The 26,159-nt window shown below is 43.3% G+C and overlaps 1 protein-coding gene across 1 annotated transcript in view; it reads left to right on the top strand.

The window, feature by feature from the left end:
* EDC4 (enhancer of mRNA decapping 4) overlaps positions 1-26,159 on the top strand; it is a 1,195,039-nt gene that overhangs the window by 290,677 nt on the left and 878,203 nt on the right. The window contains 2 exon segments of the mRNA XM_030203662.1: positions 13,925-14,034; positions 14,478-14,561. Coding sequence (XP_030059522.1) covers positions 13,925-14,034; positions 14,478-14,561 — 194 coding nt within the window.

Below are 26,159 nucleotides of genomic sequence, written 5' to 3'. Positions count from 1 at the left end.
ATCTTGTCATGTACTTGTGACTTGGATTGACCACTGTTGGAAACAGGTTACTGGGCTTGATGGACCTTCGGTCTGTCCCAGTAAAATGCTTATGTACGTATGGTACTCCATTAAGGTAATAGCAGCTTTATTATGTAATAGCAGCTTTATTATGTTCCAGGAAATCTTCCACAGCGTAGGTCAAGAGTCTGGAGAATCTTCAAAGCTTAATATATGGAGTGACTTCACTTAAAGCTGCTTTCTTATGTTCTGGAGTTCCTTCAGGATGGTTTCAGTAAGGGGTTATCTCTTTCTTCCCTTAAGGTTATCAAACAAAATAAAACATGGAAAAGAAAATAAGATGATACCTTTTTTCTTTGACATAACTTAATACATTTCTTGATTAGCTTTCGAAGGTTGCCCTTCTTCGTCAGATCGGAAATAAGCAAATATGGAAGCAGATAGTATATATAAGAGAAACATCAAAGCATTACTTTGACAGTCTGACAGAGTGGGAGGGTGGGGGTATGCATGGGGACATCAAAGCATTTCATTGATATTCTGACAGGATGGATGTTGGTAGGTGAGAGGAGGGTATTAAACAGAAATAAACAGAGAAATACAACTTTATGGTTTATAATGGGTTAGAAAACCCAGATCCTTATTAAGTCCTGTCTGTTGGGCGTTAAAATATTCATTCTTATTTCAAAGGTCCCCATGCATACCCCTACCCTCCCACTCTGTCAGACTGTCAAAGTAATGCTTTGATGTTTCTCTTATATATACTATCTACTACCACATTTGCTTATTTCCGATCTGACGAAGAAGGGCAATCTTTGAAAGCTAATCAAGAAATATATTAAGTTATGTCCAATAAAAAAGGTATCATATTTTCTTTTCCATGTTTTATTTTGTTTGATTTCTATTGATAACCTTTAAGAGTGGACTAACATGGCTACCACACCTCTCTTCCTTTAAGGTTGAATTGGCAGCAGTGCTGCATTATAGAGGTTTAGTTCAAGGTTGACCCTTAGGGATGCACCTGGATGTTCTGCTTCTTATGGGAGGAGTGAAGTTGCTTAGACCACTGAGACATCTGGTGGTGCCTCCTTGGATCTTAATTAGTTTAATCAACCTTAGTGCATGTGCTTTGTGATCCTGTCAAGATGCTACTTTGAAGGATTTCACTCTGAAAGCGGTTTTTCCAGTTGTATTTGCTCATTGAGGAGGTTTTCCGAGTTGAGAGCCATTTCTAGTGTTCGTTTCGGGGCTTTGTCTCCAAATGAATTTCTTTTGTGCATACCATTACAGGGTTTCTAGTGTTCTCCAAGGAGAAAGTAGTGCTTCAGCCTTTTCATCCTTTCTTAAAGTAGTTTCCTCGCTGTTTTCATCTGAATCTCTCCTTTGTTGATAGACCTCCCCAAACTTGTCCTTATAATGAGGAAGGAACTGGTGGAGGTGGAATGGCTAGTTCCGGATTCCCATTTACGAATTGGTAGAGCTATGGCTGGACTTTATCAGCTCCCTCAAGCAGATCTGGAGAACTTTTGGGTCCCTAAGGTGGACACATTGGTAATAGCGGTCATGAAGAAGACGGCCATCCCTGTTGAGGATGGGGCATCTCTCGCAGATTCGCAGGACTGCCGGTTGGAGGCCTTGTTGAATCGCTCCTTTGAGGTCTCTGCCTTGGCCTTGCAGGTGGCCATTTGCTGGGGTTACATTGCTCGGGCTTGTTTTCGTTGGGCTGAGCGTCTTCCCGGTGCTTCAACTGATTCTTCTCATGCAGCGGCTGATGCCTTTCTTGCAGATGCCATGTATAACTTGGTTCGAGCAGCTGCGAAGAATCTGGCGCTGGTAGTTTTGGAGCGCCGTTTCTTATGGCTCCTTCACTGGGCAGCGGATGTAGCGTCCAAGTTGTGTCTGAGTCAGCTCCCTTTCCAGGGTAAGCTTCTTTTTGGGGAGGAGTTGGAAAAGCTCATTAAGAGTTTGGGTGAGTCCAAAGGGGCTCTGCTTCTGGAAGATAAGTCCCGCTTGATCTCCTGGTCTGTGACCTAGGGTCGCCTCAGGGAGGCGTACAGATACAGGCTGGGTCGTGGAGGGAGCGGGATCTCAGCACACTCGGTTCTGGAATAGGGGTCAGTCTTTTCAGCCCTTTTGGAGTAACTGAAGGGGAGGTCATGCCGGAGGTTCCGGAGGCACTTGGCAGTACCAGAGCCTCACAATGAAGTTGCGGGGACCCATTCTCTGGCTTTTACCCATAGGCGGCAGATTGCAGCTGTGTAATCGGAGCTGGGTCCGGGTAACTTCAGACCAGTGGGCCCTGGATATAATCAAGAACGGGTATGCTGTGGAATTTTGCTGTGACCTGCCAGACAACTTTCTCGTTTCTCCTTGCAAGTCCCTGCTCAGGGCCAGAGCCGTGTGTCAGACCCTGAATCGTCTGTTGGCTCTGCGAGCTGTGGTTCATGTCCCTCCAGGCGAGAGAGGTTCTGGAAGGTATTCCATTTACTTTGTTGTGCCCTAGAAAGAGGGCTCCTGGTGTCCGATTCTAGACCTCAAAAGGGTGAATCGGGCCTTGCGGGTGTTGCCCTTCCGAATGGAGACTCTCAGGTCGGTCATCGTTGCAGTCCAGCCAGGGGAGTTCCTCACATCCTTTGATCTTACAGAGGCATACTTTCACATTCCTGTTCTTCTGGATCATGAGAAGTTTCTTTGGTTTGCGGTCTTGGGGGATCACTTCCAATTTCGGACGATGGCCTTCGAGCTCGCTACAGCACCATGGACCTTCTCCAAGGTGATGGTTGTGGTAGCAGCCCATTTGCACCAGGAGGGGATCTTGGTACATCCCTACCTGGACGACTGGTTAATCAGAGTGAAGTCTGCGGAGGAAAGCGGGAGAGCCACGGGTCGAGTCGTACTCTTCCAGCAGTTGGGCTGGATTGTCAATGCGTCCAAGAGCTCTCTGGTGCCCACACAGTCATTGGAATTTCTGGGAGTATGCTTCAATACACGGGAGGGCTTGGTGCACCTTCTGGCAGAGCACATTCTGAAGATCCAGTCCCAGGTTCGTTGGTTGCTTGCGGCCCAGGCTCCGTCAGCATGGGGCATTTTGCAAGTTCTTGGGTCCTTTGTGGCCACCATCGAAGTGGTCCCGTGGGCGAGAGCACATATGAGGCTTCTTCAGGCGGCCCTTCTGACTCGATGGTTTCCCCAGTTGGAGTCTGTCTCCTGCAGTGTGTCTCTGCGCTGTCCAGTATGCATCAGTCTTAAGTGGTGGCTGGACTTTCATTATCTGTGCTGTGGCATGCCTCTGGACACTCCTGCCTGGGTGTTAGTTACAACGGATGCCAGTCTGACTGGGTGGGGTGCCCATTGTCAGGGTGTCATGTCCCCTACCTCAACGCAAGAGGCATCCTCGGGCTGCGCGGGGTCCCGTCGACACGCACACTTGACTGGCACTGCCCTGAGCCATGTGTATGTAGTTCTTCTCTGGGTTTGTTCAGACAGTGGTGGTTGCAGTCTACTTAATTGCTTTGCTTCCACCCACCTGTGTCTGCTCTCTCTCTGCTTGGCTTCCAGGCTCCTTGATTTCTTTGCTTCCACCCACCTGTGTCTGCTCTCCCTCTGCTTGGCTTCCCTTGCTTCTCTCCTATTGGTCTTCCGGTTCCTCCTTCCTCTGCTCATGTCCTAATTGCGGAGTGCTACAAGGCTCTGCTCTCTCCTCCATCCTGTTTAATATAATGATGACACCTCTAGGTTATCTACTTGAATCAAATGGTTGCAACTGTTTCATGTATGTCGATGATGTTACAATCTATGTCACTTTTGACAAAGATATCGAAGAAATCTTAACCAATATAAAATCAGGCCTAGACCTAATGGAATCATGGGCAAACAATTTCAAACTGAAATTTAACAGAGAAAAACAAATTCTTAATTCTAACAAACCCTCACCACTTGTTCTGCTTTTACTATTAACAAAACTTATCCACTGGAGCATAAATTGAAAATCCTTGTAATAATAATTGAACAACATCTCTCATTTGAACCACAAGTATCCAAATTAGTATCTAATGTATTCAAATCATTATGGAAACTAAAAAGATTTAAGACCTTATTTTCAAAACACAATTTTCAGATCATTAACTCAATCTCTTGGTACTATCAAAATTTGATTACTGCAATGCGGTCTATGCAGGACTTAAACCCTCACTAATCAGAAAATTACAAACTGCTCAAAACACAGCAGCTCGTCTTGTACTTAAAGCTACCCGATACTCCAAAGTGACCCTGCTTCTACTCAAACTATACTGGCTCCCTATAAGTTTTTTTATTTATTTATTTGTTGCATTTGTATCCCACATTTTCCCACCTATTTGCAGTCTCAATGTGGCTTACAGTAATACATACCAACAATCGTCAATCAAGAGTACATAAAACCATTGGTTATATAAAGAACAAGTGTAACATAATGGATATAATCCAATAAATCAGAAAACAGACTGATCAAACAATTTGATAACTCAAAAAACAGACAGATTGTCTAGTAAGTAATGATGTGTTGGAGTTCCTGTTATTGTTTATTATGGTAAGTCTTGTTAAAAAGGTAGGTCTTTAGTGATTTTCGAAAGTTGATAAGGCATGAATATTTTTTACGTTAAGTGGTAGTGTATTCCACAGTTGCGTGCCAATGTAAGAAAAGCAGGATGCATGAACTAGTTTGTATTTTAAACCTTTACAGCTAGGGAAGTGGAGTCCCAAGAATGTATGTGCTAATTTTTTAGCGTTCCTGGGAGGTAAATCAATAAAGTCTGACATGTATGCCGGAGCATTTCCATGAATGATTTTATGGACCAATGTGCAAACTTTGAACACAGAACTCTTTAACTGGGAGCCAATGGAGCTTCTCTCTTAGGGGTTTTGCACTTTCGTATTTTGACTTTCCAAAAATGAGTCTAGCTGCTGTATTCTGAGCTGTCTGAAGTTTCTTGATGATATGTTCTTTACAACCAGTATACAGCACATTGCAATAATCTAGATGACTCAATGCCATTGATTGTACCAGGTTGCGAAAAATGCCTCTTAGGAAGAAAGGTTTTAGTCTTCCGAGTTTCCACATTGATTGAAACATCTTCCTAGTTGTAGTCTTAACATGGCATTCAAGTGTGAGATAACGATCAATGGTTACTCCAAGAATCTTCAATGTGTCTGAAACAGGAAGGGAAAAATTTGGAGTGGTTATGGAGGTGAATTTGTTTGTGTTGTATTGTGATGTAAGTATAAGACACTGTGTTTTTTCAGCGTTGTTTTAATTGAAAAGCATTCGCCCATGAATGCATAATTTGGAAGCTGTGGTTGATATCCATAATTTCCGATAAATTATGTTTGAATGGTATATAGATCGTTGCATCATCTGCATATATGTACGGATTGAGGCCTTGATTGGATAATATCTTGGCTAAGGGCGTCATGATTAGGTTAAATAGAGTCAGGGAGAGTGGAGATCCCTGGGGAACTCTGCATTCTGGTATCCAAAGAGATGATGTATTCGAGTTAAATTTTACTTGGTAAGATCTTGTAGTTAAAAAAAAACCTCTGAACCAATTGAGAACGTTTCCTCCAATTCCGAAGAAATCCAGAATATTTAATAAAATTATGTGGCTTATGTTGAATGCACTAGACATGTCAAATTGTAGGAGGAGTATGTTATTGCCAGTTGCTATAGATCGTTTAAATTTATTGAGAAGAGTGGTTAATACTGTTTCGGTACTATGGTTAGACCGAAATACTGATTGAGACTTATGGAGAATTTAAAATTTATCTAGGTATTCATTGAGTTGTTTGGTCACCATACTTTCCATTAACTTGGTTATCAGGGGAATAGATGCTACTGGGCAATAATTAGTTACGCCATCTGCGTTTTCTTTGAGTCCTTGGGTATAGGGGTGAGTAGAATATTGCCTTTATCCTTTGGGAATAATCCATTTTGTAGCATATAGTTCATATGTAACGTGAGGTCAGATATGAATTGTTGAGGAGCTGAATTAAGAAGCTTGTTAGGGCATATGTCTAGTTTGTAGTGGGATTTGGCATACTTCTTGAGCAGTTGGGAGATGGAATCATCCAAGAGTGTATCGAAATTAGACCAGGTTCAGTAACATTGGCTGAATGATTAATCGAAACTGATGTTCTCAATTTCTCTTGAATTCTCTGTATACAAAGCAAATTTTTTCTTGCAGCTCTACACAGTGCTGTGTTTCGCCATTGGTGTCCTCAGGAGCAGTTTAAAGGTCGCTATAATATAACGGTATACCAGCATGATTCATCCGTTGTACATATTTATCAACTGCGGTAGCTGTAAATGTAATGTAGTATTAATCTCATATCAACTGATTTACTTTTCTAAACTTCTATATCAAACATTTGTCTTTACTTACAATTACATGATATGATATCCTATTCCTCACTGACACATTCCCTCAGACAGGAGACCCATCAGGCAGGCTCATCCTATGTTCTTCTAGTCAATGAGAAGCAAAAGCACATGGGCCTCGGAGCCAAAAGTTTACATTTGATCATTGGGGCATAAGAGCTGTAGCAGAGGCGTAGCCAGACACCCAATTTTGGGTGGGCATGGGCCCAAGATGGACGGGCAGAAGAACACCATCTTGTCCCACAAGTGATTTGGTCTGTCCCCATCTCGCCTGCGTGCCATGTGGTCTCTCAAACATCCTCCCTCCCCCACATACGTTTTAAATAGCAGATTTTCACTGGCAGCGAGCAGCAACTAATACACACTGCTTATGTTAGCCTCACAGCCTTCCCTCTGATGCAATTTCCTGTATCTGCATAGGCGGGAATACATCAGAGGGAAGGCTGGGGGCCAGTGTGAAAAGTATGTATCAGTCTCTGCTCACTACAGGCAAAGATATGCTATTTACAAGGTATGCAGGAGCGAGAGTAGTTGGGAGTTTTCAGCTGGTGGGGCTTGGGGATCCCTGCCAGCCACATCATAGGTGTGCTGCTACTGGGTGGGCCTGAGCCCAAAGTGGGTGGGCCTGGGCCCACCCTTGGCTACGCCACTGAGCTGTAGAGGACTATGGCAGTAAGAACTTTTTTCCTGAGTCTTGTGGTGTGCATAAATTTGCAATTTTCATTTCTCGTAGAAAAACAGGAATTGGGCAATACAGCAGATGCAGTATGATAAAATCAACCCAGCTACTTAGCCCTGAGACATGAGGCATTACTTTCAAATTATGTGCATTCACCCACCAAATAATTTATGGTTCGTCCCCATCTTACATTTATATAGAGAACACGCAAGAACTTCTATCATATACTTTATTCCTAAAATACATAAGTCTCTCACACAACCTCCAGGACGCCAAATAGTTTCTGGAATTGGATCATTATATGAACTACTGTCCCAATATGTAAACTATTATTTGCAAGGATTTATTCCTCAAATAAAATCGTATATACGAGATTCAACACATTTAATAGATATATTTGAACAGATTGAAATTCCATCCGACTCTTCGATAACTTTAGTTTCCTTAGATGTTAATGCCCTATACCAGGGGTAGGCAACTCCTGTCCTCGAGAGCCGCAGGCAGGTCAGGTTTTCAGGATATCCACAATGAATATGCAGGAGATAGATTTGCATACCATGGAGGCAGTGCTTGCAAATCTATCTCCTGCATATTCATTGTGGATATCCTGAAAACCTGACCTGCCTGTGGCTCTTGAGGACCGGACTTGCCTACCTCTGCCCTATACACCAACATACCTCAGCAAGGAGCTAAAAATGTAATAGCAAGTTACATAGATTGAACATCATTAACTGTACCGCATCAACAACTGATTAAAGATATGGCTACATTGATTATAGATAACACATTCAAATACGATGAGACGTTTTATTTACAAGTAAAAGGTGTGGCTATGGGGGCTACGGTATCCCCCACCATAGCCTGCCTTTATATGGCAGAATACGAGGAGCTATACATATTTCCATCTTCATATTAAAAATATATTCTGTGTTGGAAACGTTTCATCGACGATGTTTTACTTGTATGGATGGGTACAAATCAACAGCTGACAGAATTCCTAGAATACATCAATCAATGTGATCCAAATATCACATTTAATATGGAAAGGAATACACAAATGATTATTTTTCTATATATATCTATATATAGATATATATACATGAAAATAAATTTCACACATCACTTTATAGGAAACAAACTGATAGGAATTCACTACTACACTTTACCAGTTACCATCTGAAACATTTAAGGGAGAGCATACCTACAGGGCAATTTCTTAGAGTGAAAAGATTGTGCTCAGAGCAACATAATTTCCAATTTCATGTGGAAATTATGAACCAACGTTTTATACAGAGGAATTATCCAAAAAAAGTAATCAAAAGGACTTATAAAAGGCACAAAATGCTAATAGAGATTGGCTTCTACAAAATCCTAAAAAATTAAAAGATAATCCCTAGTATGTGTTCTCCCATATTCAATTCATACCATGCAATTACGCAAAGCGATATTATGTCATTGGAAAGTTTTACAAATTCATCCCATATTCAATGAACAGCCGACCTTTGCATACCGCAGGAATAGGAATTTGGGTAAATTGATGTCAGTTACTAAACAAATTAATGTTGACACAACTTTAGAGCAAGGATTCAAACCTTGCCAGAAATGCTGTTATTGTAGTCAGGTGCTAGAAGGAGATACAATTTATATTCAAGTAATGGACAGATCATTTCATCTAAGATGTTCAGGAGACTGGAATACAGAAGGGGTAATATATGTAATAGTGTGCCCTTGCAAACTAAGGTATGTTGGCCAAACTAAAAGAAAATTGAAAATCAGAATAGGAGAACATTTGAGTAATATCAGAAGAGGAAATGTAGAAGCACCAGTGGTACAACATTGGCAGGATATGAATCACACACTAAATGACCTTAACTTTTCTATCTTAATTAAGATTAACATGGGAGGGAGAGGAGGCAGTATTAGTCAGAAATTGCTGATCACTGAACAAAGAATTATATTCACCTGGAGAACGTTCTTCCCGTATGGATTGAACAAGGATGTTGAATGGGCAGAAGTAATCTAACATTGGTTAGCAGCAATTAACTTAATTAAATCTGCAACAGTAGGTTTGAATTATTTCTTTGAAATGATTTAATTAGTGGGAGGTCCCTATGAAGATATTTAAATGGTTAGAAGGAAACTGTTGCGCATGTGCTTTTGCTTCTTATTGACTAGAAGAACATAGGACGAACCTACCTGATGGGTCTCCTGTCTGAGGGAATGTGTCAGTGAGGAATAGGATGAATATCATGTAATTGTAAGTAAAGACAAATGTTTGATATAGAAGTTTAGAAAAGTAAATCAGTTGATATGAGATTAATACTATATTACATTTACAGCTACCGCAGTTGATAAATATGTACAACGGATGAATCATGCTGGTATACCGCTATATTATAGCGACCTTTAAACTGCTCCTGAGGACGCCAATGGCAAAACACAGCACTGTGTAGAGCTGCAAGAAAAAATTTGCTTTGTAGACAGAGAATTCAAGAGAAATTGAGAACATCAGTTTCGATTAATCATTCAGCCAATGTTATTGGCAATTGAATGAACAAGGATATAATTGGAAGGAATCAACACTGTATAACGGTACAATGAATTAACATCATTCTTGAAATACATGAACTTTTGTATTACTCTTTGACTGCTGGGATTTCAGAGTACAGTCTATGGTTTATATTGATTGGACAAGAATATGGAATAGAAATACAATAACCATTGTTTTGTGAAGAAACATTTTGTATATGTTTGTTTGTAATCTCATATGAGCTAGACAAAATAATAGCATAGTAATAAATAGCAATTTTGGATAAAAAAATATGTATATCTATTCTTAATTGATTTTTTGCTATATAACTTTGGTGGAATAGAACATAATAGTAGTCCCTCCTTTTACTTTATTTCTGTATAAAATGCTTCTGCAACTGTTGTCCCACTCTTGAAGAAAGTGAATGGAGTCCGTTTGAGTTGACCATTCATCAATGTAAAATAGTTGCCAAAATGTAATCGGGTTAATTTGACCTCTTGTGGTGTAGGATAGGTGTTCTTTAAAATGGTGTGAGTCATTTCTTCGCCATTGGAAAAGATTTAATTTGTGATGATCTGGCCATGGTACAGTTGTCCATTTTGTAGATGATAGTAGAAGATTTAGGTCTGATGAAAATTTATGCTCGATGATGTCTAGTGTGTGTCCTTTAATGTGGGTTGGTTCCGTATTTGGCCAATGAAGATCCCATAGTAGGAAAAAGTCCATGTATTCACGTTCATTAATAGAGTTCGAGTCTTCAAGGTGGAGATTAATATCTCCTATTATAATAAGGTTAGAGGATGACATACATGTGGTTGAAATGAAGTCCATAAAATGAGTTTGACAATCAAGCCAGTTTCCAGGAGGTCTGTAAAACAGGATTATATTAAGGTGGTCAAGCAAGTTTGTGTGATTAATTCTGACTGAGGCTATTTCGAGTTGGGGAAGTATTGATTCGGTTATGGTAGTAACAGTGAAGTAGGATCTATGGATTATCGCTATATCTCCTCCTCTTTTTCCATTCCTTGTCCAGTGGGTAATTTTGTAACCTGGGGGCACAAGTCAAGAATTATTGGGTCTTTAGGGTCATTAATCCAGGTCTCGCTAATAGAAAGATCAAGGTTATCTGAAACGATCAATCTGTTATAGTGGTTGTTTTATTGACTGCTGACCTAGCATTAATATATCCCAATTGAATAGGTTGGTAGGATTCCGAAAGGTTCGAAGAAGTATTAATTTTTATTAGTTGCCTATCCTCTTGGAGTCTAGTCTTGTTATGTCCTTTCCTTTAGATTGGTTATATCCATAAGAGATGAATTTTCCTTTTAATTGGTAATTATTCTTCTGGTGGGGGGTATTATATCTAGGTAATCTGTAAGGATTAAATAATGTAAGTATATTATTTTCTGTGGGCGTGACGGTCAATACGTGGGAGATCAAAGATGGGGAATACAATATTACAGACAATTTGGTAATAAGCATTATGGCTTTGATTTGTAAAAGTCACTAAAGCTAATGGAAAACTGAAGCTGAACAGTTTAGGGTGGAATGACTGGAGAAATTTACAATTAATAGTAAAATATAATAGTATGTAATCTAGTGTAATAAAGCAGTAATATCTAATAGGATTTTAACAAAACAGTAATGACAGCCATTATTTTTGGTACAATGCGATATGCACAATAATGCAATCTAATGCAATAAAAGCAATAGTAATTAATAGTTGAAGCAGTGCATAACAATTCAGCCATCAACAGTACAGGCAGAAACAGTTATCAGCAATACAGGGAAAATTGTTGAAGCAATGCAGGGCAATTCAGTTGTGAACAGTGCAGGCAAAACAGATATCAGTATTACAGGGAAAAGAATTGTCAGCAGTAAAGAGCAAAGCAGCTGAAGCAATGCAGGACAACTCAGTTATGAGCAGTGCAGGCAAAACAGATATCAGCAGTTCCTGGCAGAACAGTTGTCCGCAGTACAGTGTGATACAATTGAAGTAATTACTGCTACTACTATTTAACATTTCTAAAGCGCTACTAGGGTTACGGCTGCTGTACAGTTAAGTATGCAGGGCAATTCAGTTATCAAGAGTGTAGGTAGTGCAGGGCAATTCAGAGATTCCTCTGATAGGGTAATACAATGTTGAATGTTGAGAGAGAGTGGCATTTTGGTGCAGGAAAACAAGGATTCCTCTGGTAATATTGCAGAAAACAGGTGCAGGAGGCAGAAATTCCTTTGGTAGGGTAATACAGTACTGGATGTTGGGAGAGGCAAAATTCAGATGCAGGAAGCAGAGCTTCGGTTGGTAAACAGTGCAGGAAACAGGTGCAAGAAACGGAGATTCCTCGCTTCACCACCTTAGCAGTATCCAATTAGTCAACAATTCCTCAAAGGTTGATTCGGTTGGCTGTGACAGTTCGTTCCGCAGGGGGAAAGGGTGGGAGCCTCAAACGAATTGATTTATGTCTGAATTCTACTCATTTAATGATCAAATTCTATTCAATTTCTATTCAATTCTATTCAGTTCGGCTAAGGAGATAAATCACCCATTTCACTAGGTCTCCGATCTGTTTTTCTTCCAATTTCTGTCGGCACTAACCGGAGCTAACTCTCTGCATGGTGTTTAGTCGGCGGCCATGCGGTTGCTGTCACGATCTGCCTCACAAACGGACCTCCGTTTCAGCGGGTTCGGGATCGGTGAGGGTCTCCAATCAAGGGCCAGGAAATCAGCTTTGCCGCAACCTTCGGCAAACCCCGCATGCCACCGCAACCTGGCACCAATCTGTCGCTCTGAGCTGGTGTCAGCTCCTCCGCTTCACAATCTTGGCCCCAGTGCTGGTGCGCAGTCAGCCCCCTGGCTGTCGCCGTGGTTCGACACCGACCCGCTACGCCGAACCGGCGTCTGCTTCACCACCCTGCAGTCTGGTCCTCAGCTCGGGCAACACAGCTGTCCCTCAGAGGCAAGAACCTCCTTGGGTTGTCACGGCCTGGCACCAACCTGCTGTTCCAATCCGGTTTCCTGAGTCTTGTGGTGTGTATAAATTTGCAATTTTCATTTCTCCTAGAAAAACAGGAATTGGGCAGTACAGCAGATGCAGTATGATAAAATCAACCCAGCCACTTAGCCCTGAGGCATGAGGCATTACTTTCAAATTATGTGCATTCACCCACCAAATAATTTATGGTTCGTCCCCATCTTACATGCAGAATCTTATAGAGCTATCAACACGCAATGCTAAAAAATCATCCAGAGACTTTCTTGTATTAAACGTCCCTCAATGTAATAAAATCAAATATAAAACTATACATAATGCTGGATTTTCATACCAAAGTACAATCAGATTGAACTTTTTGCCCTAACAGCTCTGTCAAACCAGAATACTATCTCATATTTCGTAAACTATTGAAAACTCACTTCATAAGATTGACCTCTAACAATAGAAATAACTAACCCTCTAACTAAACTTGCAATAACACCTCTGTCCATATTCACATTCTATCCTATGTATTACAAACATGTTATATGATCAGGATTTCATGTATGCTGTAATTAGTTATTTTGTGTAATCAGAACGCCTTGTCAGTTCTGCTTTTGTTGTATTATGAGCGACATTGAACTTGAATCCTGTTTGAGATAATGTGGGGGATATAAATGTCATAAATATTCTTGTTTCTGGTTTCCTGCAAGTGAATTGCTTTGCGGCTGGCAGTAATAATCGAACTACACCTGCTGAGTGCAGTTGAAGTCAAGGAGTGTGTACAGTATGTGATTAAATATCAAACATTACATGTGACTCCATTGAGAAAGTGTTCACGAAATATGAATTTTAAGCCACTTGCAGTAAGGATAATAACAAAAGTATGGTAGAGATTTTTGGTCCTTGTGTAAGAGACAAGGGTTCTACTGTGCATTAAAACGCTGATCTACTTGTTCAGAAGCAGATAACGAAAAACGGAACCATATAGAACCAGGCATCAGTTGTTTTTTCTTTTGTTCAAGATAGTCATGTGCAAAAGTAATCTGTGCATCCTGGCGTGATCTGTGCTCCAGCTCTTAAAGATGTTTACTTGCTAAATTAACACAATTCACTTATGCTTCCAAACACGTCATATTTGTTTGATTTCAGGGATGGAAGTGTTCCATCAGAGAGCTTGACATTAGTACCATATATAGAAATAATCAGTATAGCAGTGGCTGCTCCAAAATTTTTCATCATCTTTTAAAAAGGGAATTCCTGCAACTAGTCCATTGTATAGAAGAGTCTGTGAGTGACTTTAGGGTAACAGATTTTCTCTTGTTCAGCGTCTCAGTGAAGGAGCACTCTCTCCAGATGGGACGGTCTTAGCCACAGCAAGTCATGATGGTTATGTCAAATTCTGGCAGATCTACATTGAAGGTCAAGATCAGCCAAGGTAATAGCCCCACTAGTAATCCCACCATATTTCCAGGAGCAATTAAGTTTTGTTTAAACTGTGTTTTCTTCTTTTTGCTCTCCTGGTCTCTTATCTGGGATCCTCAGCAATGTTGGGGTGGGGGGCTTAGCACTGATGTAGAACCACTGCTTTCCACAAGTCATGTCAGAACAGTTTAATATAATTTATTTAGATTTTTGCTGGAACATGTGAATAATTTTTTTTTCATTCATGTTTGAAAGGAGATCCTTTAAAAAGATGTTTGTGACATTTTGTAGTTTTTGGCCCCGGTCAATATAATATAAATTGTTTTTTATTCCCTCATCTCCCATTGCTCTGCCCAGAATGACATTTGTCCCATATAAGTTTCCTTTCTGAAAAGTGCATTTTATTGTATGGAAGGTACTACTTATAGTCAAAGTACATTTTTTTTTCTTTTTTAGGTGTCTACATGAGTGGAAGCCCCATAATGGGAAACCTCTCTCCTGTCTTCTCTTCTGTGACAACCATAAAAAACAGGATCCAGAGTAAGGTTTCATTTCTTTTCAGTGGATGTTTACATGTACAGTTGCATAACTTCTTGAATGATTAATTTTGAAAGTTATTTGGTCTGAGGAGGCTTGATGTTTAGAGTACAAACCCTTGGGCTACTTTGTATGAGCTGTAGGTTTTGGGCATATGACCTGGGTGTTACAAAATTGTAAAAAGACTTTGAGCACCATGGTTTTTGGTAAACTCCATTTAGGATGCTGCTGTTCTCAGAAGCTGATATCACAGGTACTGCTGCTTTTGTAGGTTCTGAGCATCATTCTTAAGCTGTGAGAAACTAAATGAGGGGCATTTAACCTGAAGATAATCAAAATCAGGAACTCTGTAGCTAATTTATCTATTGCACTTTATAGCTTACCAATGCTGGGGAGGCTTTTCTTTCTTTCGTTTTGGAACTTTTATTGTTGATAATCTAGAGCAAGGATGGGCAGCCTGAGGCCTTACATTTAATTTTATGCGACCCACGAGACCATTGGAGTCTACACAGAAAGTGTCATTAACCAGGGCTTTGGCAATTTTAAATACTGTATTTTGCAAATATTTTCAGAATAGCCATGCTAGCAGTTTGTTCCCATCATTTTAGTTAAATTCTTTATTTGTCATAGTCTATGGCGCTCTGTGCATTTCTGGTTTTGACATTATGTAATACTGTGGCATACTCGGGATAGTACTGACATTCATGCAGTCCTTTGTGCATTATGCTTGCCTATCCCCTGATCTAAAGCTAAGTAAGGTCTCCTGGAATCCTCTGCTACAGTTTTTTTTTTCTTTTTCCCTGCTTCATTTTTCTGCTGTTGTTTTTTGTGGTATCATTGGAGCTGCTGAGATTTCAGTGTCAGAAAAGCTAAGTTGATAATTTCTTTGTTGATGGGGCTGATTTTCCAGTGTACTTTGATTGTTCTGTATAATATTGGTGACCGGACTTCATATGGTGGATCCTGCTTTCAACAGGTAAGTGAGCAGAGCTCCTGAACTGACTTTGAAGGACAGATGTAAAATTCTTTATTACTGAGTGTGATGTAACACCTAATCCAATGCATTCATTAAGTGGTTTCTCACTAGGCGAGGAACAAAATTTTTTAAAAATGTGCTGAAAATATATTCAAAATATACTGTGCATGGGATTTGAATGAATAGTAAATTAAGAAAATGAAGGTGAAAGAAGCAGACCAATAACAGGTGGTCTGTTTGATAAATGTATTAAGTGATTCAACACATAGAGGATTATAAACCAGTGCCCGGCCATATTTTGAAACTGTTAGAACAAATAAAAAAACCCCCATATAAATGGAAAATATAAATTATAAAGGTACCATGTAGATTCTTAGAAAAAAAAGATATAAAATTATATAAAATGATAGCACATAAATATGTAAAATCCCTTTTAGATGGTCTGATCTTCCAGTTGGTAACATATAAAAACCACATATACATTGATAACGGCAAACAATTGAATCTTTGTTAATGACACACAAAAAGCACTAAAAAATGTATATGAACGTGTGGTCTTAAAGTTAATAACATGTAGAAATCATATATGAATGAATGGATAAATAAATAAATAAATACATATACATAACTCACACTTAAAGCCCAACAGGGGCATTATACATACCGAAAATGGTGTGTTCAACAGATAACCACTAAGGTGTAAGTTAAAAGATTTACAACAGAGTTAATTTCAAAAATCAACTAAAAGGACTAGAAAAATGCAGTGGATAAAAATAATAAACATATAAAAATGTACTCCTCTAGGAGTAAGCATTTTAGCAGCATTCAGCCTTAGATGGCACAGCATGCTTTTTGAATGCCTAGAATCACATGATCATACAAATCAAAATATATATTAAAAACAAATCATACAAGAAACACCAAAACTGTGTAAAATAATATTTCCATATCATCATGCTGATCAATCCATAGACTGGTGGGTTGTGTCCATCTACCAGCAGGTGGAGATAGAGAGCAAACTTTTGCCTCCCTATATGTGGTCATGTGCTGCCGGAAACTCCCCAGTATGTTCTCTATCTCAGCAGGTGGTGGTCACACACAGCAGCAGCTCTGGCTAGGTCTCCAAGCCTAATCTTTAGGTTTGTTGAGTACCTGGGGTTGAGGGCTCTTCTTGAGCAAGTGCAAACCTGGTGGTGCCAGGTCCCTCCTTTTCTCCCCCTCCCGCTGGCTCCGTTAAAAAAAAAAAAAAAATTTTTGGACGTCCTTAAGGGCGTTTATTTCGACGTTTATTAAACGTTTATTGAGCTACTCACTGGGACACCAGGTCGTTAGGCTCGGAGCGAGAAGCAGGTAATTTTTACCTTTTATAGCGGGCGTGGGTTCCCCGAGTCGAGCTCCGTGTGGCCTATGGCGTCGGAGGGCGAGGGCGCGAAGAATCACTCCCCGGACCGCGTGTTGCGCTCTTAGCGGGGATGCGGGGGTCTTAAAAGTCTGATTCGCCCATTGTGGGTGTCAGTTTGGAGGCCGGTCAGTGTCCTGGTTCTTCCTCCGGTGGCGGCGGTTTTTCCCCCGCCATAAACGCCCATCGCCCGCTGCTCGCCTCCGCCATCTGGCCGGCCACTCTGCTCGGACGGCTTCTTCCTGGGCCGCCCTTGAGCTGGGAGACGTTAATGCCATGGCCGCCCTTGATTTGGGCGACGGCAAAAAAGCGGCTAAAGTTAAGCGCCGTTCTTCCCGCGCGGCTCCTTCACGGAGTGTCGCGCCGGGCGCCATCTTGGATGCGCAGCATGTTTCTCCCCCGCTCTTGAGAGCGCCGGTTGAGGGTGCGTCTAGGGCTGTGGCCCAGGCTGCTGAAGTGCACAGTCTGGGGGGTTTTCTCCCCTGAGTTTATTTTGCTGCTGCATCAGGCCTTCCTTATGCAAAACGCTGCCCCTGCTCCCTTGTCCGATAAAGGGGTTGAGGCCCCCGGAAGTAAACGCCCTCGGGTGGATTCCCAGGCCTTAGAGGATTCTGTCTCCTCTGATGTAGATGAGGGCAGCGTATCTGGGTTCTCCCAACGGTCCCTTGGGGATTCCTTGGAGGAGACGGATTTCCCGCTCGGATGGAGCGGATGATCCCTCTGCAGCGCGGATCTTTCGCTCAGAGGATTTGCCCAACCTGTTAGTACAGGCCATGAGCATTTTGAAGATTTCCCTCTCCAGAGGACGTCTCTCCCTCAGCCCCTGTTGGCTCCGCCATTATGCTGGGGACGAAGCGCCCGCCTAGAAACCTTCCACGTGCATGATGCCATGCACACCTTAATTTCAGCTCAATGGGATGTCCCGGAAGCGAGCCGCAAAGTGGCTAGGGCTATGTCCCGCCTCTATCCTTTGCCTGAAAGTGAACGGGAGGCCTTTCTTTGGCCTACTGTGGATTCTTTAATCACTGCGGTGACTAAGAAAACGGCGTTGCCAGTGGAAGGTGGCACGGCCCTAAAGGACGCCCAAGACAGACAGATTGGAGGCGGCCTTAAGGTCGTCCTTCGAGGCGGCTGCCTTAAGTTTGCAGGCCTCAGTTTGCGGCTCCTATGTGGCCAGGGCGTGCCTGACGATTGTGCAGCGGACTTCCCCCTCGGATCCTTCCTTGAGGGCTGATTGGCCGGCCCTGGAATCGGGCTTGGCCTATTTGGCAGACTTGCTGTATGATGTCTTGAGAGCCTCAGCTAAAGGTATGGCTCAGACAGTCTCTGCGCGGCGGTGGCTTTGGCTGAAGCATTGGTCTGCTGACCACGCCTCTAAGTCCCGCCTGCTAAGTTCCTTTAAAGGCAAGCTGCTCTTTGGGGTCGAGCTGGACAAAATTGTGACCGATCTCGGCACATCTAAGGGCAGAGGTTACCAGAGGTCAGGGCTCGGGCCAGTGCTCGCCCCCGGTAACTCCAGAGGACGGTTTTCAGGAAGCCCGTCGGTACCAGCCGGGCATGTCGGGCTCCTCTGCCCCCCTCTTCCTTCAAGAGGAACTTCTCCCCCAAGCAGCATTCCTTTCGCAGAGACCGCCGTCCCGGAGGTGTCCCCTCCGGTCCTCCCCCAGGGTCTCGTACCCAATGACGGGGTCCTGGTCCATGGCCCAGTGCAGATTGGATGACGCCTGTCCTCGTTTCTGGGCGAGTGGACCAGGATAACTTCAGACGCTTGGGTGCTGGAAGTCATCAGAGACGGCTACAAGCTAGAGTTCTGCTGACCCTTAAGAGACGGGTTTGTACTCTCTCCCTGCAAGTCTCCGGTCAAAGCTGTGGCAGTTGCAGCAGACCTTGGACATCTGATCCGCCTGGGTGCGGTCGTTCCGGTGCCAGAAAATCAGCTTGGCAAGGGACGTTACTCCATTTACTTTGTGGTACCAAAGAAAGGAGGTTCTGTACGGCCTATCCTCGACCTCAAGGGGTCATCGGGCCTTGAAAGTTCGGCACTTTCGCATGGAGACTCTCCGCTCTGTTATAGCGGCAGTGAAGGCAGGGGAGTTCCTGGCATCCTTGGACATCAAGGAAGTGTACTTGCATATTCCCATCTGGCCTCCTCATCAACGCTTTCTGCGTTTTGCAGTCCTGGGCCGACACTTCCAGTTCAGAGCCCTCCCGTTCGGGTTGGCTACTGCTCTGCGGACCTTCTCCAAAGTAATGGTGGTCATCGCGGCCTTCCTGCGAAAGGAAGGAGTACAAGTCCATCCTTATCTGGACGACTGGTTGATCCGAGCCCCCTCTTATGCAGAGTGCGGCAAAGCTGTGGACCGGGTGGTTGCTCTTTTGAGCTCCCTGGGGTGGATCATCAACTGGGAGAAAAGCCAGCTGCGCCCGACTCAGTCCCTGGAGTATCTGGGAGTTCGATTCGACACCCAAGTGGGCAGAGTGTTCCTGCCGGACAATCGGATTGTCAAACTTCAGGCTCAGGTAGACCAGTTCCTAGTAGCCTCTCCGCTTCGGGCTTGGGACTATGTGCAGCTGTTGGGCTCTATGACGGCCACGATGGAAGTAGTGCCCTGGGCCAGGGCTCATATGAGACCACTACAACACTCTCTGCTGCAGCGCTGGACTCCGGTGTCGGAGGATTATGCTGTGCGCCTTCCCTTGGATCCAGCAGTGCGCAAGGCGCTGAGCTGGTGGCTGCAGACAGACAAGTTGTCTGCAGGGATGCCTCTCATGACCCCGGAGTGGATTGTCGTCACGACGGACGCCTCTTTGACGGTGCTGGGGAGCCCACTGCTTGGGAAGGACAGCGCAGGGGCTCTGGTCTCCTGCAGAGGCAAAGTGGTCTATCAACCTCCTGGAACTCAGAGCCATTCGGTTGGCGCTTTTGGAGTTCCTCCCAGTACTGGCGTTGAAGCCAGTATGGGTCCTGTCGGACAATGCCAAGGCTGTGGCCTATGTCAACCGCCAGGGAGGTACCAAGAGCGCCCCTCTAGCCAAGGAAGCCATGAATCTATGCCAGTAGGCGGAAGCGAACCTGGAACAGCTGTCAGCGGCCCACATTGCCGGAGTCATGAATGTCAAGGCGGACTTTCTCAGTCGCCATACCTTGGATCCTGGAGAGTGGCAGTTATCGGCTCAGGCGTTCTTGGACATCATGAAGCGCTGGGGCCAGCCGAGCCTAGATCTGATGGCGTCATCGGCCAATTGCCAAGTGCCGTGCTTTTTCAGCAGAGGACGGGACCCTCGATCTCTGGGAGTAGATGCTCTTCTCCAACAGTGGCCGACACTGGAGCTTCTCTATGTGTTCCCGCCCTGGCCCATGTTGGGCAGGGTGCTAGACCGGGTGGCAAAGCATCCGGGCCGGATAATCCTGGTGGGTCCGGACTGGCCCAGACGTCCCTGGTATGCGGACTTGATCAGGCTCTCAGTGGACGACCCTCTGCGACTGCCAGTGGAGCAGGTCCTGTTGCATCAGGGTCCCGTGGTGATGGAGGATCCCTCCCCCTTTGGTCTTACGGCCTGGCTATTGAGCGGCAGCGTCTGAGGAAGAAGGGCTTCTCAGACAAGGTCATCGCCACTATGCTGAGAGCGAGGAAGCGCTCTACTTCTACTGCTTATGCCAGGGTTTGGCGTACCTTTGCAGCGTGGTGTGAAGCAGGCTCACTTTCTCCCTTCACTGCTCCAATTTCTTCAGTGTTGGCATTCCTGCAAGAAGGTCTGGAGAAAGGCCTGTCGCTCAGTTCCCTTAAAGTCCAGGTAGCTGCTCTGGCTTGCTTCAGGGGCCGCCTGAAGGGTGCTTCCCTGGCTTCGCAGCCAGATGTGGTGCGTTTTCTCAAGGGAGTTAATCACCTGCACCCTCCTCTGCACTCAGTGGTGCCTGTGTGGAATCTCAACCTGGTGCTAAGAGCCTTGCAGAAGCCGCCTTTTGAACCCTTGTCGAGGGCATCTCTGAAAGACCTGACGTTGAAAGCAGTCTTTTTGGTGGCTATCACTTCAGCCAGAAGAGTTTCCGAGCTCCAGGCACTTCATGTCGAGAGCCTTTCTGCAGTTCACTGAGGCAGGAGTGACTATTCGCACGTTGCCTTCCTTCCTGCCCAAGATTATTTCTCGCTTCCATGTGAATCAGCAGCTCTGTCTCCCTTCCTTTCGTAGGGAGGACTACCCAGAGGAATACTCTGCTCTCAAATATCTGGATGTGAGACGAGTCATCATCAGATACTTGGAAGTGACCAATGATTTCCGGAAGTCGGATCATCTGTTTGTCCTGTTTGCAGGTCCTCGTAGGGGTCTGCAGGCTGCTAAGCCTACAGTGGCAAGATGGGTCCAGGAAGCCATTGCAGTGGCTTATGTGGCCGCGGGGAAGGTGCCGCCTATCCGGCTGAAGGCTCACTCCACTAGAGCTCAGGCGGCCTCGATGGCAGAGGCCGGGTGCGTCTCTTTGGAAGAGATATGCAAGGCGGCAACTTGGGCATCGGCCCATACCTTCTCCAAGCATTACCGCTTGACTGTGGCTGCTCGGGCGGAGGCCAGGTTTGGGGCTTCAGTGTTGCGGTCAGGGATTTCAATGTCCCGCCCTGGGTGAGTACTGCTTCGGTACATCCCACCAGTCTATGGATTGATCAGTATGATGATATGGAAGGTAAAATTATGTATCATACCTGATAATTTTCTTTCCATTAATCATAGCTGATCAATCCATAGCCCCTCTCAGATATCTGTACTGTTTATATTCTGGTTGCATTTCAGGTTCAAGTTTAGTCTTCAGTTCCTGTTCAGGAGGACTTCGTGTTCAAGTTTTGTCATTTGGATTCTTCAAGAGTTAAGACGAGTTTGTGTTACAGTGAGCTGCTGCATTCCTCTCCCCTCCGTTTTACGGGGCTGGATTGAGACATAAATTCTGCCGGCGCTCCCTCCCGCTTCGTGCGGCTGTAGGGCAGCTTTGTACCCCTCCCGCTTCGGCGGTGTTAGGGTCAGTCAGCTCCTCCCGCGGTTGCGGTTGCAGGATAAGCCAGATCCCCCCGCATCGGCGGGGTGGTGTCCCTCCCCCGCTCCGCGGGGATGAGCTGGACGGATTCCCCTCCCCCACTTGTGTGGGGATGAGCTGGGTTAATTCTCCTCCCCCGTTTCGGCGGTGGTGAGCTGGGCAGAGTGTCCCTTTGTGGGTGTAATTCTCTAAGTGCTGAGTCCTGCGGATGGAGCTTTGATATCGACATACTGAAGAGTTTCCGGCAGCACATGACCACATATAGGGAGGCAAAAGTTTGCTCTCTATCTCCACCTGCTGGTAGATGGACACTACCCACCAGTCTAAGGATTGATCAGCTATGATTAATGGAAAGAAAATTATCAGGTATAATACATAATTTTACCATTAAAATGCTGTGGGAGGGTTTATTAGCACATAAGTAACAATAAAATGTACAAATAATTAAATATGTTATCACTGCCAATAGTAAATGCTGAAAACATGATTAAGCAAATCAATAGAAATAAAACATGGAAAAGAAAATATGATACCTTTTTTACTGGACATAAATTAACACATTTCTTGATTAGCTTTCGAAGGTTGCCCTTCTTTGTCAGAGCGGAAATAAGCAAATGTGGTAGATGACAGTGAAACATCAAAGCATATCAGTGACAGTCTACCAGGGTGGGGTTGGATAGGAACATCAAAGCATTTGTGACAATTTAACAGGAATGGGGGTGGATAGGTGGATATGCATGGAGACAGGAGGGTGACAAACAGAGCAATACAACTTTATGGTTTATAATGGGCTAGAAAACCCAGATCCTTGTTAAGTCCTGTCTGTTGTGTGTCAAAATATTCCATCATTCTGACTTGAAAGGTCTTACGTTCCTCTATTGGTTTAAAGTTACCTTTCAGGATTCTTACTTTGAAATCACTGGTACAATGGTCTGGTTTTATAAAATGCTGCCCCACAGGGGTGGAATCCTGGCTGGCACTGGCATTCTTCATGTGATGTCTATGTAAATTAAATCTATGTCTATGTAAATGTAGATTTCGTGGACTTTCAAATTTGTTTTTGCCGTATATGACTTGCTGCTGTGTTTTGTGCTGTTTGTAGTTTCTTTAATGTTATTTACATTCTGTGTAAATTCTATTGCAGTAGTCTGCATGGGTGAGGACCATGGTTTGGATAATGGTGCAAAAAACATCTTGAGAGATGTAATTTGTTATTCGTTTGAGTTTCCACATCATGTAGAACATTTTCTTTGTAGTGTTGGTGACCTGTTTGCCGAATGATAGACTTTGATCTACGGTGATTCCTGTTTGTCAAATGATAGAATTTGATCTATGGTGATTCCTAGGATTTTTAGGTGGTTTGCTATAGGAAGGGTCGTTCCCATGATATTGATGTATGCAAATCGTTTAGTGTTGTGTGGTGAGGTGAGTATCAGGAACTGTGTTTTTTCCCTGTTTAATCTCAGGTTGAAAGCTGATGCCCAGGTTTTCAAGGTGTTTATCCTGTCTGTGATTTTGGTAGTAATTTTGGATGTATTTTTTTGAACGGTATGAATATGGATTTATTGTTGGCATATATGAAGAAGTTGTAGCCTTTGTTAGATAATGATAGTGCAAGGGGGACCATCATTAGGTTGAAGAGTATTGGTGAGAGTAGTTAGTCTTGGGGGCTCCGCATTCTGCTTTCCATGGGTTGGAGATCGAAGAATTTGATTTCACTTGGTAGGATCTGGTGATTAGATACCCCTTCAACCATTCGAGTTCCTTACCCCCTATTCCTGTTTTGTTGAGGAGTCTTTGTAAGATGGTGTGGTCTACCACGTCGCATTGAAGAAGAAGGATGTTTTTCCCTTTAGAAATTTCTTGTTTGAATTTTGCTAATAGTGTGATTAGTACTGTTTCTGTGCTGTGGTGGGGTCTAAAACCTGATTGGGACTCATGTAGTATTGTAAATTTATTGAGGTAGTTGATTAGTTGATTGGCTGCGATTCCTTCCATTATTTTGGTCAGTAGGGGTATAGCTGCTATTGGTCTGTAGTTAGTGGTATCTTTAATGGTTCTTTTTGTCCTTTGGAATTGGTGTGAGTAGTATGTTGCCTTTTTCACATGGGAATTTGGAATATGAAGTTTAGTTGGGAGGTGAGTTAGTCCATGAAGTGTGTAGGAGGGGTTTTCATTATGTAGTTGAGACGTTTCAATGGAGCAGTGTGCAGTTGAGAAATTTTTTATCGCTTGTGTAACTGTTTTGTTTGCGAGTTTTGTGAAGGTTGTTCAAGTCCTTTCTACTGGCGTTTCCTCTGGGGGGTTGTTGAGTACATCTAGTAGATTTTTGAGGTAGGTATTAGCTTCTGGTAGATTGTTTTGTATGTTGAGGATTTTCTCCTCAAATTGTCTGGTCAGTTCTTGTACTGGTGAGAGCTTGTCATTTCCTGTAGAGTTTTTGTGTCTGTGTCATCTGGGCCTACTTGTTCTTTGTAGAATTTTCTCTTGGCCTGTCTAATTTTGTTTTTGTATTTTCTTTGTGCTTCTCTTCATGCGCTAATGGTAGATTGTTTTTGTTTTTTTTTCCAAATCAGTTTGTTTTCTGCATTGGGCTTTTATTTCTTTCAAATCTTCATTGTACCATAGGACGACTTTTTGTTTTTGTATGGTTTTAGATTTTGTGGGGGCTATTGTATCTAGTACGGTGGTACACCTGTTATTCCATTCTGTTATGAAATCTGTGGAGTCTGTTGGTGGTGATCATTGGTCACTGTATATGGAGGACCAGAATTTGGTTGCGTCAACCTTTCCTCGTGATTTATATAGGGTTTTGGATTGTGTTGGGCTGATTCTTTGTTCCTTTCAGTAGAGGGTCATGTTCAGTCTGAAGTGGTCAGATCAGGGAGTTTCTGTCCATTTCTGGTTCTGTATTTTGAAATCCTGGTTTGTCGAGTGTCTGTGTGCTATCTGGTCTAGTGCGTGGCCTTATGTGTTGTGGATACTTCTGATCTTTGGAAGTCCCAGAGGTGTAGGAATTCTATGCAGTCTTTGGTTTTTTTTTTCGGAATTCTGATTATCCGCTTGTAGGTTAATGTCTCCTTTTAGGATGTTGCAGTTAATTAGACTGGAGTTTGAGAGGAAGTCCATGGAGCTGGTTTGGGCCATTTTCCAGTTTCCCGGAGGTCTGTAGAATAGGATGTATGTCAGTTGGTTGTGTAGGGTTTTGTGCCTATTTTGATCGAGGCGATTTCTAGTTGTGGTGTGATAGATTCTACAATGGGTTCGACTGTGAAGAAAGATCTGTAGATGAGTGCGATGCCCCCTCCTTTTTTCCCATTTCTAGTCCAGTGTAGTATTTTGTATTCTGGGGGACATAGGTCTAGTATTGTGGGGTCTTCTTTGTCGTGTATCCAGGTTTTGTTCAGGAAGGCCAGTCCTAGGTCTTCTTTCAGTATCCAGTATTTCGGTTTTGTTTACCACTGACCTTGAGTTGATATATCCCACTGGTATTGGCAGATAGCTGTCCTCTGTTATCACTACTTTGGGTATTTTCACCAATTGATGGTTGTTAGGATTTTGGAATTAGTAGGTTCCTTTCATTGTTGGTTTTTGTGGTTAGTTGTTTTTTTGTGTTTCTCTTTGGTTGATTGAGTGCATCTATTCGTTTGTGAGTGTGGAGTTTGTCTTCTGGGAGTTTGGTGTTGATAATTTGGTGATTTGGGGTGCGTACTGTTGGGATTATGTTGTAGTCATCTAGCGTAAGGGTTTCTTTGGTGCAGGGTCTTTGTAATATGCATTTTGGGTTTGTCAGTGTTGGGAAGGAGTTGGGAGGGTTGGGACTGGGACAAGAGGAGCTTAAAGTGTATGCCTGGTCTTATTTTCTATTTCTTTGGTTTTGGTCTTGTCTTGTGTCCTAAACAAGAATTTCCGAGAGTAAAACACCACCAAAAAAAAATTTAAAGAAGCAAGCTGAAAGTGAAAAAGGCAAGAAAAAGTAAAGCTGGCTGTGGTCAGCCATGTGATCTTGCTGACGGTAGTTTGAGGGAAGTGGTGGCTGTAGCATGGGGGAAAGCTGTGTTTCCGCTGCTTTCCTGCTGTATCCCAAAGTATGTGAAATGTCTATTTTATAACTAAATCAGTTAGATCACATGGGCCACGGCTGGGCTGCTGATTTCCCAGTTTCGCCGGTATTTTGCTCTCCATGCTACAATTCTTAACTGA

Source organism: Microcaecilia unicolor, chromosome 5 (assembly GCF_901765095.1).
Source record: "Microcaecilia unicolor chromosome 5, aMicUni1.1, whole genome shotgun sequence".
Classification (NCBI taxonomy): Eukaryota; Metazoa; Chordata; class Amphibia; order Gymnophiona; family Siphonopidae; genus Microcaecilia; species Microcaecilia unicolor.
This window is presented reverse-complemented; position numbering and strand designations above follow the sequence as displayed.